General features: G+C 40.0%; 1 protein-coding gene across 1 annotated transcript in view; it reads right to left on the reverse strand.

Annotated features, from left to right (window-relative positions):
- LOC124719057 overlaps positions 1-16,381 on the reverse strand; it is an 88,235-nt gene that overhangs the window by 39,526 nt on the left and 32,328 nt on the right. Inside the window, exons 5-7 of the mRNA XM_047244727.1 lie at positions 10,299-10,603; positions 5,724-5,909; positions 3,306-3,482 (exon numbers count right to left, since the gene is read on the reverse strand). Coding sequence (XP_047100683.1) covers positions 3,306-3,482; positions 5,724-5,909; positions 10,299-10,603 — 668 coding nt within the window. The remainder of the gene's footprint in view (positions 1-3,305; positions 3,483-5,723; positions 5,910-10,298; positions 10,604-16,381) is intronic.

Raw genomic sequence — 16,381 nt, forward strand, 5'->3', positions numbered from 1 at the left:
TCACGCCTTGCGATTTTCTCTCGTTTCTGTAAGTGAAAAGGCGACCGAAAGGAAAGCGGTATCGAGATTTCGCAGATATCCGACAAGCGGTGATAAATGAGGTTACTAGCTTTGTAGTTAGAAATTTCCTTGTTTCCTTCCAAGACCTCTCCAGAAATGTTGGCAACTGTGTATAGACAGCCAAGAGGACTACTTTGATAGGAGCTAAGATCACTACTTGGTAAGTGGAATTTTCTATTTTTTAAAAAATCTTTCCTCGAACTTTTCTGACGAAGTGAGTACGAGTGACTCAAATAATTGTCAACTGCCTCACAAGTTATAGTTTCATTACTCACAAGGAGAGGTCCCCAAGGGTGGGACTGACTTTCTGAAACCTCTTATATGTCTGTGTAAGTTAGCGTTCCAGGTATCACATCCTGCAGCTATTCACCCTGGGGGACCCTCATTTGTAAGTGACGAGTGGAAAAAAAGAAAAAAAAATTAAAATCTGAGCTTCACATGATGATCTACAGCCTTAAAAATAGTGCTAGTACACAGACTGATGGCACAGTGTGATGCCTGAAGTACTTTCCACACTAACACAAGCCTGTGGATCCAAATCTCATCATGTGCTTTGATACTTCTTATTTTTTACTTTTTATTGAAATGTTTTGCTCATTTGTTTATTAAAATTAATTGTTTTAAAAGTTTTCTTTTTACTTCTAATCCTTTGTCATAACATTTTTATTACTATATTAACTTTTGATTTGCTCTAATTTTTTCTTCCTTTCATCCTTCTTTCATTTGGAATCTTTGCCCATGTCATTTTAATATAATTATGTATTACCTTTGATATAATTTCTTCTGTCCTATCTTCCTACATTTTTGTCCATATTATTCCATTCATTATTTCTATTTCTCGTTTTGCTTGAACTTGGTTTTCCTTTCAGTCCTTTCTTTTATGTGCATTTAGTCCACAGCGCAACAAGAATTTGTGTTTTATATATTTGTATTATGATTACCATCCAAAAAAATACACATCTTGTAACGAAAAATATACTTCTGACACCATTGCACATCAATATAAATAAATTAATTAACCGAACAATCAGTTTAATAAGCCACAGCTGCAAAATACTAACGCGAATTCTTTACAGATGAGTGGAAAAACTAGTAGACGCCGACCTTGGAGAAGATCAGTTTGGATTCCGTAGAAATACTGGAACACGTGAGTCAATACTGACCCTATGGCTTATCATAGAAGCTAGATTAAGTAAAGGCAAACCTACGTTTCTAGCATTTCTAGACTTAGAGAAAGCTTTTGACAATGTTGACTGGAATACTCTCTTTCAAATTCTGAAGGTGGCAGGGGTAAAATATAGGCTATTTACAATTTGTATAGAAACCAAATGGCAAAGAGTTGAGGGGCATGAAAGGGAAGCAGTGGTTGGGAAGGGAGTGAGACAGGGTTGTAGCCTCTCCCCGATGTTATTCAATCTGTATATTGAGCAAGCAGTGAAGGAAACAAAAGAAAAATTCGGCGTAGGTATTAAAATCCATGGAGAAGAAATAAAAATTTTGAGGTTCGCCGATGACATTGTAATTCCGTCAGAGACAGCAAAGGACTTGGAAGAGCAGTCGAATGGAACAGATAGTGTCTTGAAGGGAGGGTATAAGATGAACAACAACAAAAGCAAAACGAGGATAATGGAATGTAGTCGAATTAAGTCGGGTGATGTTGAGGGTATTAGATTAAGAAATGAGACACTTGAAGTAGTAAAGGAGTTTTGCTATTTGGGGAGCAAAATAACTGATGATGGTAGAAGTACAGAGGATATAAAATGTAGACTGGCAATGGCAAGGAAAGCGTTTCTGAAGAAGAGAAATTTGTTAACATCGAGTATAGATTTAAGTATCAGGAAGTCGTTTCTGAAAGTATTTGTATGGAGTGTGGCCATGTATGGAAGAGAAACGTGTACGATAAATAGTTCAGACAAGAAGAGAATAGAAGCTTTCGAAATGTGGTGCTATAGAAGAATACTGAAGATTAGATGGGTAGATCACATAACTAATTAGGAGGTGTTGAATAGGATTGGGGAGAAGAGAAGTTTGTGGCACAACTTGACTAGAAGAAGGGATCGGTTGGTAGGACATGTTCTGAGGCATCAAGGGATCACTAATTTAGTATTGGAGGGCAGCGTGGAGGGTAAAAATTGTAGAGGAAGACCAAGAGATGAATACACCAAGCAGATTCAGAAGGATGTAGGTTGCAGAAGGTACTGGGAGATAAAGAAGCTTGCACAGGATAGAGTAGCATCGAGAGCTGCATCAAACCAGTCTCAGGACTGAAGACCACAACACAACAACAACAACAACAACAACAACAACGTCTCTTGGTTTTTACTAATAGATTGCCATTTTCAAATAATAAATAAAAATAATTAAATTTACATGCACATTCATTCCAAATGGAAAAAGAACGAAACAACGAAAAAATGAAAGAAAATGAAATAGTTAAAAGAATGGTTAAAATGACATGACAAATTATTAGAAATAAAAATTACATTTAAACTAGTTAACTGAATAAAACCATAACAAAAATAATTTTGATACAAATTTAAAAATAATAAGAAAATTATAGTACTTGACAAGATTTGAACCTACAAACTTCTGCACATGAGGAGTGTAGTTTAACCATTACACTATTCCACTGGCCTGTATAGTATTGCTATATTTAAGGCTGTAGAGTCTAGAGCATCACACAAAATTACAATTTTCTTTTGTCTGTTACAATATTATGATAAGAAAAGTTGCCACTCGCCATACAGCGGAAATGCGGAGTTGCAGATAGGCACAACAACAACAAAAAAAAAAAGGTCACAAATAAAGCTTTCGGCCAGTAAGGCCTTCATCAAAAACAGATGACACACACGCACGCAAATGTTGATACTGTAAGCATGCGTGCGCAGGCGGTCGTGTGTGTGTGTGTGTGTGCGCGCGTGTGTTTTTTTGATGAAGGCCTTACTGGCCGAAAGCTTTATTTGTGATGGTATTTTTTGTTGTGCCTATCTGTGACTCCACATCTCCGCCATATGGTGAGTAGCAACTTTCCTTTTCCTAATGTTGTTATGTTCCATCCCGGATTTTCCATTGTTTGATTTTTGTCTATTACACACAAATGAGGATGCGTCAGGGGGAATTCTGCAGAATGTGATATCTGGCACCCTACCTACATCACAGTTTCAAAAAATCGATCCCAACCCTTGGAATGTCTCTCGTCAGTTACTCAGTCTGCACTACATTGTGAAGTCAACAACACTACTTACATTTCAAGATGTTTAAGGCGGTAGACCTGAGAGAAGGCTGCATCAGACAGTTTATCAGCTCCTCTGAGATTGAGTTCCCTTAAAACAGGGCACCCACGGCTGATGGCAATTACTGTGTCGTCGTCCAAGCCGTATGAAAATTCTAGATTCAGCAGCCTCAATTTTGGTAGACCAGTCCTGCAAAACACAATCAATTACATAGTTTATGCTGTGGATAATTATTTATCTTCATAACAGGAAAAATTAGAGACAGCAATATGATACAATCTGCTAACAATCTCATGCCATATCCTACCCAACAATTTTCATGACTTTGGCATTCTAAGTGGGTGCCTTCCGGAAATAATTCTTGCGAAAGGAATTAGGTCACAATACCACGTTTTTTTTTTTTTTTTTTTTTTTGTTTTGGAAATACTGTATCTAGGTCACAGAGCATGATGCACTATCCGAATGTAAGATTTAATTTTGACCGGTTTTGAATACACTTGACCGATCACAAATTCTGGGCACTAAAGATGTTGATATGATAGTTATACTGTGTGGAAAGAAAAGCAGCCTGATGATAAGGTCAGAGCAGGGTAGGTAATATTTAATCAAGCAAAATTTTCCAGACAGTTGCAGGTCAAAATGCACTTATGAACTTGCAACATGCTGCAGGTGAAGAATAGGTCTGCAACTTGACTTATAATTGAAATACATGGTTGTAGCTTTGTCATAAGTTGAGAAGTATCTTTTTTTATTCCTTGATGGTGACTGGTTTTAGATAAATGTATCCATTTTCAAATCATCCGTGCTGTAAGTGTGTTAAATACAGGTGGTAGCCCATGTACAGAAACTGCCCCTGCAGTAATAAAAGCAATATATGGCTGATTTAACAACAAATTACACCACGTTTGACTGTACTTGTACTGATATGTTACTCCAGAACGAAAACTATCGAAGTACTGGATGGATGCCTGGGTTTTCTTACTCGGTCTCGAAAGTCGCTGGCCATTTAGTTCTCGATTACAGCTAATATGTTGCAGGAGGCAGTAGCTACTGCTTGCCAACAGCTGGAAAATAATCAGCTGAAGGTACATGATATTCAAGTCACTATAATTATGTAGCTGGACACCCCAAAAATTTTAATTCATTTCATTCTCAATAGACTACACGCTGAGGCGATGAAGGTAATGGCATAGTGATATGCACATATACAGGTATTGGTAGTACTGCACACTCAATGTATAAAAGGGCAGTGCATTTGTGTTCACATGATTTATGTGAAGAAGTTTCCAAGGTGATTATGGCCGCACGATGAGAGATGAGTGTTAACGGACTTTGAATGTGGAAAGGTAGTTGGAGACAGATGTAGGGGATATTCAATTTCAGAAATTGTTAGGGAATTCAGTATTTTGAGATCCACAGTGTCGAGAATGCCGAAATACCAAGTTGCAGACATTGCTTCACACCACGGACAATGCTGTGGCTGACCGAGAAGTGGCATTTGTGTAGAATTGTTAGTCCTCACACACAAGCAAGAACACGTCAAATAACTGTAGAAATTGACATGAGACATACGACGAACATATCCGTCGAGTCAGTGCGGTGAAGTTTTTTACGTTAATAGACTACAGCAGTAGATGACCGACGCGAGTACCTTCACTAACAGAATGACACAGCCTGCAGCGTATCTCTGGGCTCGTGACCGTACGGGTCTGGGACCTAGACGATTAGGACACCGTGGCCCAGTTAGGTGAGTTCTGATTTCAGTTGTGGGAGCTGACGGTAGACCCCACGGAGCCACAGATCCGAGTGCAATCTGATAGTGGCTCCATAATGGCGTTAGCTGTCTGGGTCATCCGTGCCAAAGGAACCGATCGTCGATTGGAAATGATTATTTTCAGCTACTTTGAGACCATTTGCAGCCATTCGTGGACTTTGTGTTCCAAAATAATGATTTCATGTCAACGGGCCACGACTGTTCGCAATCGGTCTAAAGAACACTTTGAACAGTTTGAGCAAATGGTGTGGTCAGCCACATTGTAAGACACGAATTCCATTGAAATTTAATGGGATGTAATCGAGAGGTCAGTTCGTGCACATAGCCCTGCATCGACAACACTCTCGCAATTGTTAACGGCTGTAGAGGCAGCAAGGCTCAGTATTTCTGCAGGGGGCTTCCGACAACACGTCGAGTCCGTGCCACGTCGAGTTCCCGTACTGAGACAGGCAAAAGTAGGTCAGGCAAAAAATCAAGAGGTATCCCACGACTTTCGTCACCTCAGTGTGTATTAATGATGCTGTAGGAGGTGACAGCTACTACTTGCCACAGCGCGGCATTTCGACCACTTTAATTAGCTGGAAGCTCCAGAAATTTTCCGTTCTCAGTAGACTATATATTCACGTAAAATAGTGTGCATTCTACATGTAACTTACTCAAATGCCAGATGACCTACGCCAGGTGGTAGAGGCTCACTGATCTGCATCTCGAGTTCCCGCAAGTTCTTCAGGCTTCCCAGTGCAGTAAATGCCTCGCTCGCCTCGTCGCGGACTGTGTCAAACGCGTAAAGTTGGAGCCGTTCCAAGCAGTTGGCGCAGACTGTCAGCAGTGGCAGGACATATCTGGGTAACAACAGGAATGGGTCTTATGAAAATATTTCCCTCCTGCCACAGTCTAGAACTCAAAAATGTACCTATTATTGTAACAATAAATTAAGAATAATTATCTTGTAATTACTGTAACATTACCATTTCAAATGTGACTACAGTGTCATTTGCTACCGAAATATGGGATCGTAATTATTAAAATTTATTAACTCTTGTCAGAAGTACACCTGTCCAGAACAATTTTATTACATTATTATTCACGGTATCTGCCTGGTGCAAGTGGTGACACTACTACAAAGATATTATTGACAGAACTTCACATCCGTTACTCTGACTGCCATTCTTACATATACCTCCATCAGCACATTATTAAATTAACTGTAAAGTATTTAATAGATAACAATCACGGATCACAAAATGTATTACTGAACTAGCTGTACCTGCTCATTAGCTGTTGCTCAGTCTACTTAAAAAAAAAAGCATGTTTCTAATATGTACAGAAACTTTATGTACATCCTAATCGTCTCTACCCTGCATCTGTCCATCCTTCCCTCCCCCTTTCTTTGTCCATCTCATCCTCTTTTTTTCCCCCTCTCTATCCATAACTCCCTTCTCTCCTTCTCAGTCCATCTCGTCCTCCCCATTTTCTGTGTCCCCCCCCCCCCCCCACCCATCCCATCTCTCTCTCTCTCTCTCTCTCTCTCTCTCTCTCTCTCTCTCTCTCTCTCTCTCTCTCTCTCTCTCTATCTATCTATCTCACTCACTGACCTCAAGCCTTGCTGCTTCCTATTGCAAATTCTGATTCTGTAATAGTATACTAATCCTAAACCAATAAGACATAAAAATAACTTTCCTGTTAGCTAAAATCGTTTCATCGTATATATCAAAAGTTACAAAGCAATTAATGAAGAACTTTTGTTACTTAACAATTCTGAACAAACCAACATTTACTTTTCATAACATTTCCCCTTTTATTGCTAATACATTACATATATACCAGATGTCATTCCAGTAGGTATATAAGAACACTTGAGTCTTTTAAGAAATGAACATCTACGTTTGCACTTATACAGAAAATGCAGATGTTCCTAATTGCAAATTGCTGAAAGTTTTTGACCGAATGCTTTAAAATTTTCACACAATGTTGCACTGGAATAGACATATGTTTTTATATGCTTAATTCTTTTAGTATATGTAATATATAACTTTCTGTAAACTTAACAATAGCGAAATGTTGTTACAACAAATCTCAAAAAGTTTTACATATACAATTTTCAAAGATACACTATTATGAAAAAATGAACATTTACATTTTTATTTATATAGATCACTGGAATTGTTCCCCCTTCAACAGTTGATTCAACCTACACTTTACATTAAGAAAAATCCCATATGCAACACCACATAATTAACTCCTTCATACTGAAGTTTCAGATACAATGCAAACACAGTCTGAGTAATTCAAATGAACAAACAAGGATGGTTTGATAAGCCTGGTAAATTTGCACGAAAGAACGGAACATTTTTGTTGAGCCTTCACGGTAGGTAAACGCGAGTATTCCGAGGATTGCAGGCACAATTTCAACAATGCAAAGCATACAGTTGACGGTTGACAGCCATGTGAATTGGTAAGTATGTCAACTCCATTCGCCCAATTGATGTCACTGCCAAGGAAACCATTGACAAAATCCACAATATAATGCAAGACTACCGAGTAAAAAATGCACAAGGTTGCCAAGACTCTAGGCACGGAGAATTGGTTAATAAGAGGGCATGTGCGAGGTGGGTGCTGTGACTGCTCACAGTCTACAAAAAGCAAATCTGGCAAAATACTTCAACACGGTGTCAGGTGACGTTTAATTGCAATCTGCAACACTTTTTGTGTCAATCCGTGACGAAACCTGGAACCACCATTACACAACCAAGTGAGAAAGACAAAACAATGGATGAAGGCTTGTGAAAGTGCACTGAAGAAGGGATAGACCATTTCGTCAGTGGGAGAAGGCAGAAACACAACGTTACCCTATTACACTTCATTGTCAGATCGTCAAACTTGCGTAAGCTGGAAAAAAAAGGAGAGAGACTGACGTAAATAAGTGGTCCTTCACTAGAAGAATGCACCATCGCACACAAAAGTGATAACAATGGCGAATCTGCACAAATTGGGCTTTCAACTGGTTCTTCATCCACCCTATGCACCAGATGTAGCCCCTCGTGGCTTCCTCCTGTTCCCTAAGTTGTAACTTCCGTTTTCTAGGAAGAAAATTTCCAGCAAATGAGGAAGTGATTGTTGCAGTCAAAGAGTATTTTGCGGAGTCTGACAGGACCTGCTTTACTGACGGAAGGAAAAAGCTGGGGGATAGCTGGACAAAGTGTACAACCCTCAAAAGAGGTTATGTCGAGGAGTAAGGCAAGTTATTAACGAAACAAACATTTTTTTCCTTACTTATCAATACAAACTTGCATTTGAGACAGTGAAATTTTATTCTGTTTATAGCAAAACTGTGCCAAATCTACACTACTGGTCATTAAATTTACTACACCAAGAAGAAATGCAGGTGATAAACGGGTATTCATTGGACAAATATACTATACTAGAACTGACATGTGATTACATTTTCACGCAATTTGGGTGCATAGATCCTGACAAATCAGTACCCAGGACAACCACCTCTGGCCATAATAACAGCCTTGACACGCCTGGGCGTTGAGTTGAACAGAGCTTGGTTGGCGTGTACAGGTACAGCTGCCCATGCAGCTTCAACGCGATGCCACAGTTCATCAAGAGTAGTGACCGGCGTATTGTGACGAGCCAGTTGCTTGGACACCAATGACCAGACGTTTTCAATTGGTGAGAGATCTGGAGAATGTGCCGGCTGTCGTACATTTTCTGTATCCAGAAAGGCCTGTACAGGACCTGCAACATGCGGTCGTGCATTATCCTGCTGAAATGTAGGGTTTCGCAGGGATCGAATCAAGGGTAGAGCCACGGGTCGTAACATCTGAAATGGAACGTCCACTGTTCAAAGTGCCGCCAATGTGAACAAGAGGTGACCGAGACGTGTAACCAATGGCACCCCATACCATCACGCCAGGTGATACGCCAGTATGGCGATGACGAATACACGATTACAATGTGCATTCACCGCGATGTAGCCAAACATGGATGCGACCATCATGATGCTGTAAACAGAACCTGGACTCATCCGAAAAAAATGACGTTTTGCCATTTGTGCACCCAGGTTCGCCATCGAGTACACCATCACAGGCGCTCTGGTCTGTGATGCAGTGTCAAGGGTAACCGCAGCCACAGTCTCCGAGCTGATAGAATACATGTACAAATCATTAGAGTGACTCATGAATTTGAGTAGAACACACCTGTACATATGAAATACACCACAAAGGCTTAACATTACAATCAAGATTACAACATATTTCTTTTGTCACAAAACCCTCTTGTCTCGTTTTCATTCTTGGAGAGTGGTTGCTCCCTGACAGTCAAGCTGCCGCCAAACTGTGATGCCAAAACATGAAAGGATCCCCCCACCCGTTGTAACACGTAACAGGTGATGCAGATTCTCGTTACACCTGGTCATTTTCTCCTATTCCATACCTCCCATTTGATGTCTGTACATACAAAAACAAACACCAGTGCACAGTATACGTTCCGCGACTTACTCACTACTTAATATTATTCTGTCACGATCATCTTTCCTTGTACTAAACGAACGGTATGAAATGTTGTTTGCCTGAACAGCATGTAACACAGCAATGTGTTTTGCACCATCTACAAGTTCCACATTCAAAGTATTAATTCCCGACTGTGGCCATAATCGTGCCGGAAACCATTTTACACGAATCGCCTGAGAACAAACTACAGCTCCATCCTTTTATACCCTGTGTATGTGATACTACTGTCATCTGTTTATGTGCGTACCGCTATTCCGTGCCTTTTGTCACCTCAGTGTAGGTGATTACATACTGAAGAATAGTTTGTCACAGGCAGTCACAAGTCGAAACACACAGTACGAGGAAACAATGAGGATGACAACAGTTTTCAGTAGGGCATAAGAGACAGTAACAGTGGAACTGGCTCCCTATGTTACTCACAATGACAAAGAACAGCAAAAGAAAAAAAGTCTCGCATCTTTCTGACCTGACTAAGCATATAAGGGTTAAAGGTGCGATAGCAGTAAACTGAAGTCTCCTTTACATTTAGTATTTAACGATTACCTACACATAAATGATGAAGGAATATGCTGTATGTTGAATTACTGCAAAAGAAACTCACAGGATATATTATGTAGTGTGAAGATACCGAATGCACGTAAAGCACTCTCGTCAACCACACACAGTGACAATTAAAAGTTAGACAGTGATACGATGAGATTTAACAGCACTCACCTTCTTCCAGCCATCGTCCACTTTATCCGTACAGACTTGAGAGTGTTCCTCTTGCCATCGAGGAAGTGCCTCAGGTCATCCGTATTGAGAGTCGCGTATCCGAAGTCGACCTCGGCCAGCCTCGGGCATCCGTCGCCCAAAGGTCGCAGCACAGGAGTGCTCCCCGCGTAGTATACTTTCAGAACCAGTACGCGGAGGTGCTCTAGACGTGACACTGCCTCCCAATGTTCCTTGGACTGCAGTATTAGATTGGACAGGGTCAGAGTGTGTATCCTGGAGCACTTCTCGACCAAGTTCTTCAGAACCTGCAACCGAAAAACAGTTTCCCCACTTTAGAGACGCCTCCGAACGGAGGAACGCGAGAGCTCGAGAGAAAGTAAGAACCACTACTGGTTGCTCAAACAGATTCTGTGTGTCTTTTCTGAAGCATAGAATCAATTTGGAGCAACAAAGTTGCACAGCAGTTTGTCAGGTGGCGCACTCCAGCACACAAAAGTAACGCAAGCAAAGCACCCGTATCACCCACAGCCACCAGGCAGGAAACACTTTGAACCCATTTCAGTCTCGTCCGGCATATAAAGAGCTTTTTCTCACTGTAAATGTCACAGCTGATATCTCTGTGGAATCTGAGCAAATGATCTGTTTGAATGACTTACATTTTGGGACAAACAAACTCAATACTTTTTTTGTGAACTGATTACATACCATCCCACTAACAACATGCACATCAGAACAAAATGTTCACTCAGAAAAAGTTCAATACAGAAGAAGGGCAGAAACTTACCTGAAACTTCCACTTACAAAATGTTGCAATGCAATTTTCAGCCTGTGTGTATCCCACGAGAACGTGGTTATTTTGCCAATGTTCATAATGGGTATCAGTACTAAGCAAAGAAGGGAAAACTGAAAGGTGAAATGGGTATATAGAAGGTCTATACCAGGGAGATGAAGGCAATATCGTAGAAATGGAAGACTATTTATTTAGATGAGGATGAGGTCCACGATATGACGACGTGAGAAGAACTTGACAGAGCACTGAAAATCGAAACAAAGCCCAGGGAGTAGACAACATTCTGCCAGAACTATTTGCAGCTTTGGGCGAGTCAGCCATGACAAAACTTTTCCATCTGGTATGAAAGATGAATGATACAGGCAAAATATCATCAGATTTCAAGAAGAATGTAATAATTACAATTCCAAAGGAAGCAGTTGCTGACAGATGTGAAAATCACAGACCCATCAGTTTAATAAGTCACAGTTACGAAATATTAACACAAATTCTCTACAGAAGAATGGAAAAACTGGTAGGAGCCGACCTTGGGAAGATCACTTTAGATTTTAGGGAAATGCAGGAACACGAGAGGCAATACTGGCCCTACAACTTATCTTCAACATAGGCAAACCTATGTTTATAGCATTTATAGACTTAGAAAAAGCTTTTGACAATATTGACTAGAATACTCTCTTTGAAATTCTGAAGGTTATACAGGGAGTAAAAGGCTATTTACAACTTGAACAGAAGCTAGATGGCAGTAATAGAGATGAGGGGCATAAAGGGGAAGCAGTGGTTGAGAAATGAGTGAGACAGGACTGTAGCCTATCCCCAATGTTACTCGACCTGTACATTGAGCAAGCAGTAAACCAAACCAAAGAAAAATTTGGAGGAGGAATTAAACTTCAGGGAGAAGAAATAAAAACCTTGAGATTGCCGATGATAATGTAATTCTATCAGAGACAGTGACTGAATGGAACAGACAGTGTTCTGAAATGAGAATATAAGATGTACATAAAAAAAAAGCAAGACAAGGATAAGGGAACGTAGTCAAATCAGATGATGCTGAGAGAATTAGATTACAAAATGAGACTCTGAAAGTGGTCAACAGGCTTTGCTATTTGGGAAGCAAAACTTCTGATGGTTGACGTAGAGAGGATCGAAAATGTCGACTCATAATGGCAAGCACAGCATTTCTGAAGAAGAGAAACATGTTACCACTGAATATAGACTTAAGTATTACGAAGTCTTGCCTGAAGGTATTTGTCTGGGGTTTAACCATGTATGGAAATGAAACATGAACTATATATAAAAAGTTTAGACAAGATGAGAGTAGAAATGTGCTGCTACAAGAGAATGATTAAGGTTAAATGGGTAGATCATATAATTAGTGAGAAGGCACTGAATAAAATTGGGAAGACAAGAAATTTGTGGCACAACTTGACAGAAAGAAGAGATTGTTTGATAGGCCACTTTTTAAGACATCAAGAGATCACTAGTTTAGTTATGGAGGCAAGTGTGTGTGTGTGTGTGTGTTTGTGTGTTTGTGTGTGTGTGTGTGTGTGTGTGTGTGTGTGTGTGTGTGTGTGTGTGTGTGTGTGTTGGAGGGGGGGGGGGTGTTGTTGAAGGAGTGAGGGAGACCAAGAAATGAACACAGTAAGCAGATTCACAATGATGTAGGTTGAGTTACTCAGAAATGAAGAGGCATGCACAGGATTGAGTAGCATGGAAAGCTGCATTAAACCATTATTTGAACTGAAAACAACAACAACAACAACAACAACAACAACAACAACAACAACCACCACCACCACCACCACCACCACCACTTCTTCTTTGGATATGTTTACTTCCACTCTCAACGATCTCATCAATATGATCACTATACAAAAGAAACAATCTCACAATCTCCTATAATCATGTAGCACAATGGCTGCACCAATTGTTGCTTTGAACACTGTAAGTGACTGTTACAATGAACTACATTTGAATAGGTACCTCATTGTAGCACCACATGTGTCTGTCTGGCAATAGTATTGGTGTTTTCACACAAAAGGCACTGGCATTTCAAAATAAATACATAAAATGGTGGTTGCAGGCGCAAACGACTGGTACGCAAATGGTTCAGTCACTTCAGCTTTATTTCTACACCTCTGCGCCTTATCGTGAGTCCATCACGTATCCTATCACATGTCGTATTGCCTCAGTGACAACTGTGTCAGACCACTGTAAATGACGTCCGGAACCAGATTTTTGCCTTTCTCAAAAATTCTTTGTCAAATGTTTGCCAAAAGCAGTCACCCTGCATTCTTGATTTTACTGTCAACAATCTCTCCAATTTTTCATTACCAGTAAGTAGGTGATCTAAACCGTGTTCTTGTTTTAGTTACCTGACAAAATATCCTCTTACATGCAGAATTGTTGTGAGGAACTGTTCAAGTACCTTACATAACATGAAGTAATCTGCCAAATTTTGAGCTTCCATCACTACTTCACAAGCAGCAGTGCAGTATTTTCAAACAGATGAAAAGAATTTCTCACCACCACCACCACCACCACCACCACCACCACCACCACCACCACCACACTTGAGACAACCACAAAGGATCAAATCACTATCACCCCTCTGGTTTCTTATGCTGTGATAATCAACCTCAAAAAGTGGACAGGATTTTACCACTGAAGATTGTACAACTTTACACATCAAATTTTGTGATGTCCAGCACCCGATCTTGCAGTAAATGGATGCAACACACACTTTAATGCAAATTTATATTTACTTTGTCAAATGTAGGTAAAACATCTAACAAAAACAAATGTAAAGCCTTACTTAAATTGTGGACATAAAAATCCTTTTTTCATGAGCCAAATTGTAATTGAGGAATGCTTCAATTCTCTTCTGTTCCCATTTTCCCACAGTCCACGATATACTGCCATATCTGTGCGCTCCAAATGCACACTGAATTGGAAATTTCTTCCACAAATGAAACCCTGTATTTCATACTAGTAGACTTCCCTGGGCCAGGAGTACCTTTTCTTCCAGTGCTACTCTGCTTTTTATGACGACCTGGATCTGTCCATCGTGGGTTATTTTACTGCTAGGTAGTAGAAATCCTTAAATTCGTCTACTTTGTGTTCTCCAGTTCTCTAGTTAAGTTTCTTGGTATTCTCATTTCTTCTACATCTTATTACTTTTTTCTTTCCTCATTCATTCTCAACTCATATCCTGTGCTCATTAGACCATTCATTCCATTCAACAGATCCTGTAACGTCCATCTTTTCAGAGATGGTTGTGGGACTCAGCTGTTTTATACAGGATGTCAAATCAAACACCTTTCAGCCGTCTAGTTTCCAAACTTATTTTATTTGGCTACCAGTTTTGGCAATTTACTACGCCATCTTCAGTCCCCTGACCAACGTGTAGGAAGTTTCTACCTCGGTTATGGTCAAAACAGGGACCAGCAACACTGGTATTAATAGATTTATGCTTGCTGTAATGATCAATTCAACCATCATCTGCCATCTTTTAAACAGTTGACATAGTAAACTGATGAAACTGGCAGCCAAATAAAATAAGTTTGGAAACCAGACAGCTGAAAGGTGTTTGATTTGACATCCTGATCCTGTAATTCTTGTTCACTTCCACAGAGGATAACAATGTCGCCATCAATCCTTATCATTGAAGTCTCTGCACCTCCAATTTTAAATCCGTTCTTGAATCTTTCTTTTATTTCTGTCAATGCTTCTCCGACATGTAATTTGAACAGCAGGGGCGAAATACAACATCCCTGTTTTACACTCTTTTTAATATGAGCACTTCCTTTTTGCTCTTCCGGTCTTATTCTTCCCTTTTTGTTCTTGTACATACTGTATACTGTAGCTTACCCCTATTTCTCTCAGAGTTTTGGACACCTTGCACCATTTTACGCTGTCAAACACTTGTTCCAGGTTGACAAATCCTATGAATGTGTCTTTCTTCCATTGTCGACCACAAAGTCAGAACTGTGTCTCTGGTGCCTTTACCTTTCCTAAAGCCAAACTGACTGTCACCTAACAGATCCTCAATTTTCTTTTCCCATCTACTGTACATTATTCTTGCCAGTAGTATGGTTGTACGAGATGTTAAGCTATTGTGTGATAATTCTCATACTTTTCAGCTTTTGCTGATTTTCAGCACTGTGTGGGTAACACTTTTCAGAAAGTCTGATGGCCTATCAGCAGTCTCATACATTCTACACACCATTTTGTTGCCATTTTCCCCAATGGTTTTAGAATTTCCAATGGAATTTATCCATCCCTTCTGCTTTATTTGATCTTAAAGTCATCCAAAGCTCTTTTAAGATCGTAATACCAGATTCCCTATCTCTCCCTTGTCAACTCCTGTTCCTTTTTCTATCATGTCACGACAGAAGACCTTCCCCTCACAGAAGCCTTCAATGTACTCTTTCCACATATAAATTCTCACCTCTACTTTTAACATTGGAATTATCACTGCACTCTTAATGTTACGGGCCTTGCTTTTAATTTTGCCAAGCTTTGTTTTAAATTTTCTATATGCTGAGCTAGTGCATTTATTTATTTTTTAATTTCTTCACATTTTTATGCAGTCATTTATTTCACCTTAGTTTCTCTGCACTTTCTACGAGGGTTGGAACTTTAATAGTGGTAACTAATTATTTACAGCTTGTACAAAATAGGTACGTATTTCAAAGATCTGCTGACCTTCAAAGTAGTCACCAGCATTGTGTATAACCCGTTCCTAGCGATGTGGAAGTCGTAGGACACTCTTAGCAGTGCCAGTTGTGTTGACAGTTCGAGCGGTACAGTCTATTGCCCGACGAATTTGTAGCAGTTCTGAAGCGAATGCCGTGAATTGTTTCTTTCAGTTTAGAAATCGAGTTGAACTCACGAGGGCTTAAGTCAGGGGAGTGCAGTAGGTGGTATAGCACTTAGCAGCCTCATCAGTCAAACAAATAAGTACCAGCTTGCACTGTGCGTGCTTGAGCATTGCCCTGCAAAATGATGGTCAGGTCCTGCAGAAAGTGTCATCACTTCTTTCTCTATGCTGTCCATTTTTGGAACACGACGTACGACCAGCTTAGAGATTCTTCCTGGATAGTCTCTTGAAACTTCAGTCTTCTCTTCATTACTAAGTTATGATCCGAATCAATATCTACTCCTGGGTGCACCTTATAATTCAATATCTGATTTCGGAATCTCTGCCTGACCATGATATGATCTAATTGAAATCTTACCATTTCTCCCAGCCTTTCCCAAGTGTACCTCCTCCTCTTGTGATACTTGAACAGCA

Source organism: Schistocerca piceifrons, chromosome 10 (assembly GCF_021461385.2).
Source record: "Schistocerca piceifrons isolate TAMUIC-IGC-003096 chromosome 10, iqSchPice1.1, whole genome shotgun sequence".
In the NCBI taxonomy this organism is placed as follows: Eukaryota; Metazoa; Arthropoda; class Insecta; order Orthoptera; family Acrididae; genus Schistocerca; species Schistocerca piceifrons.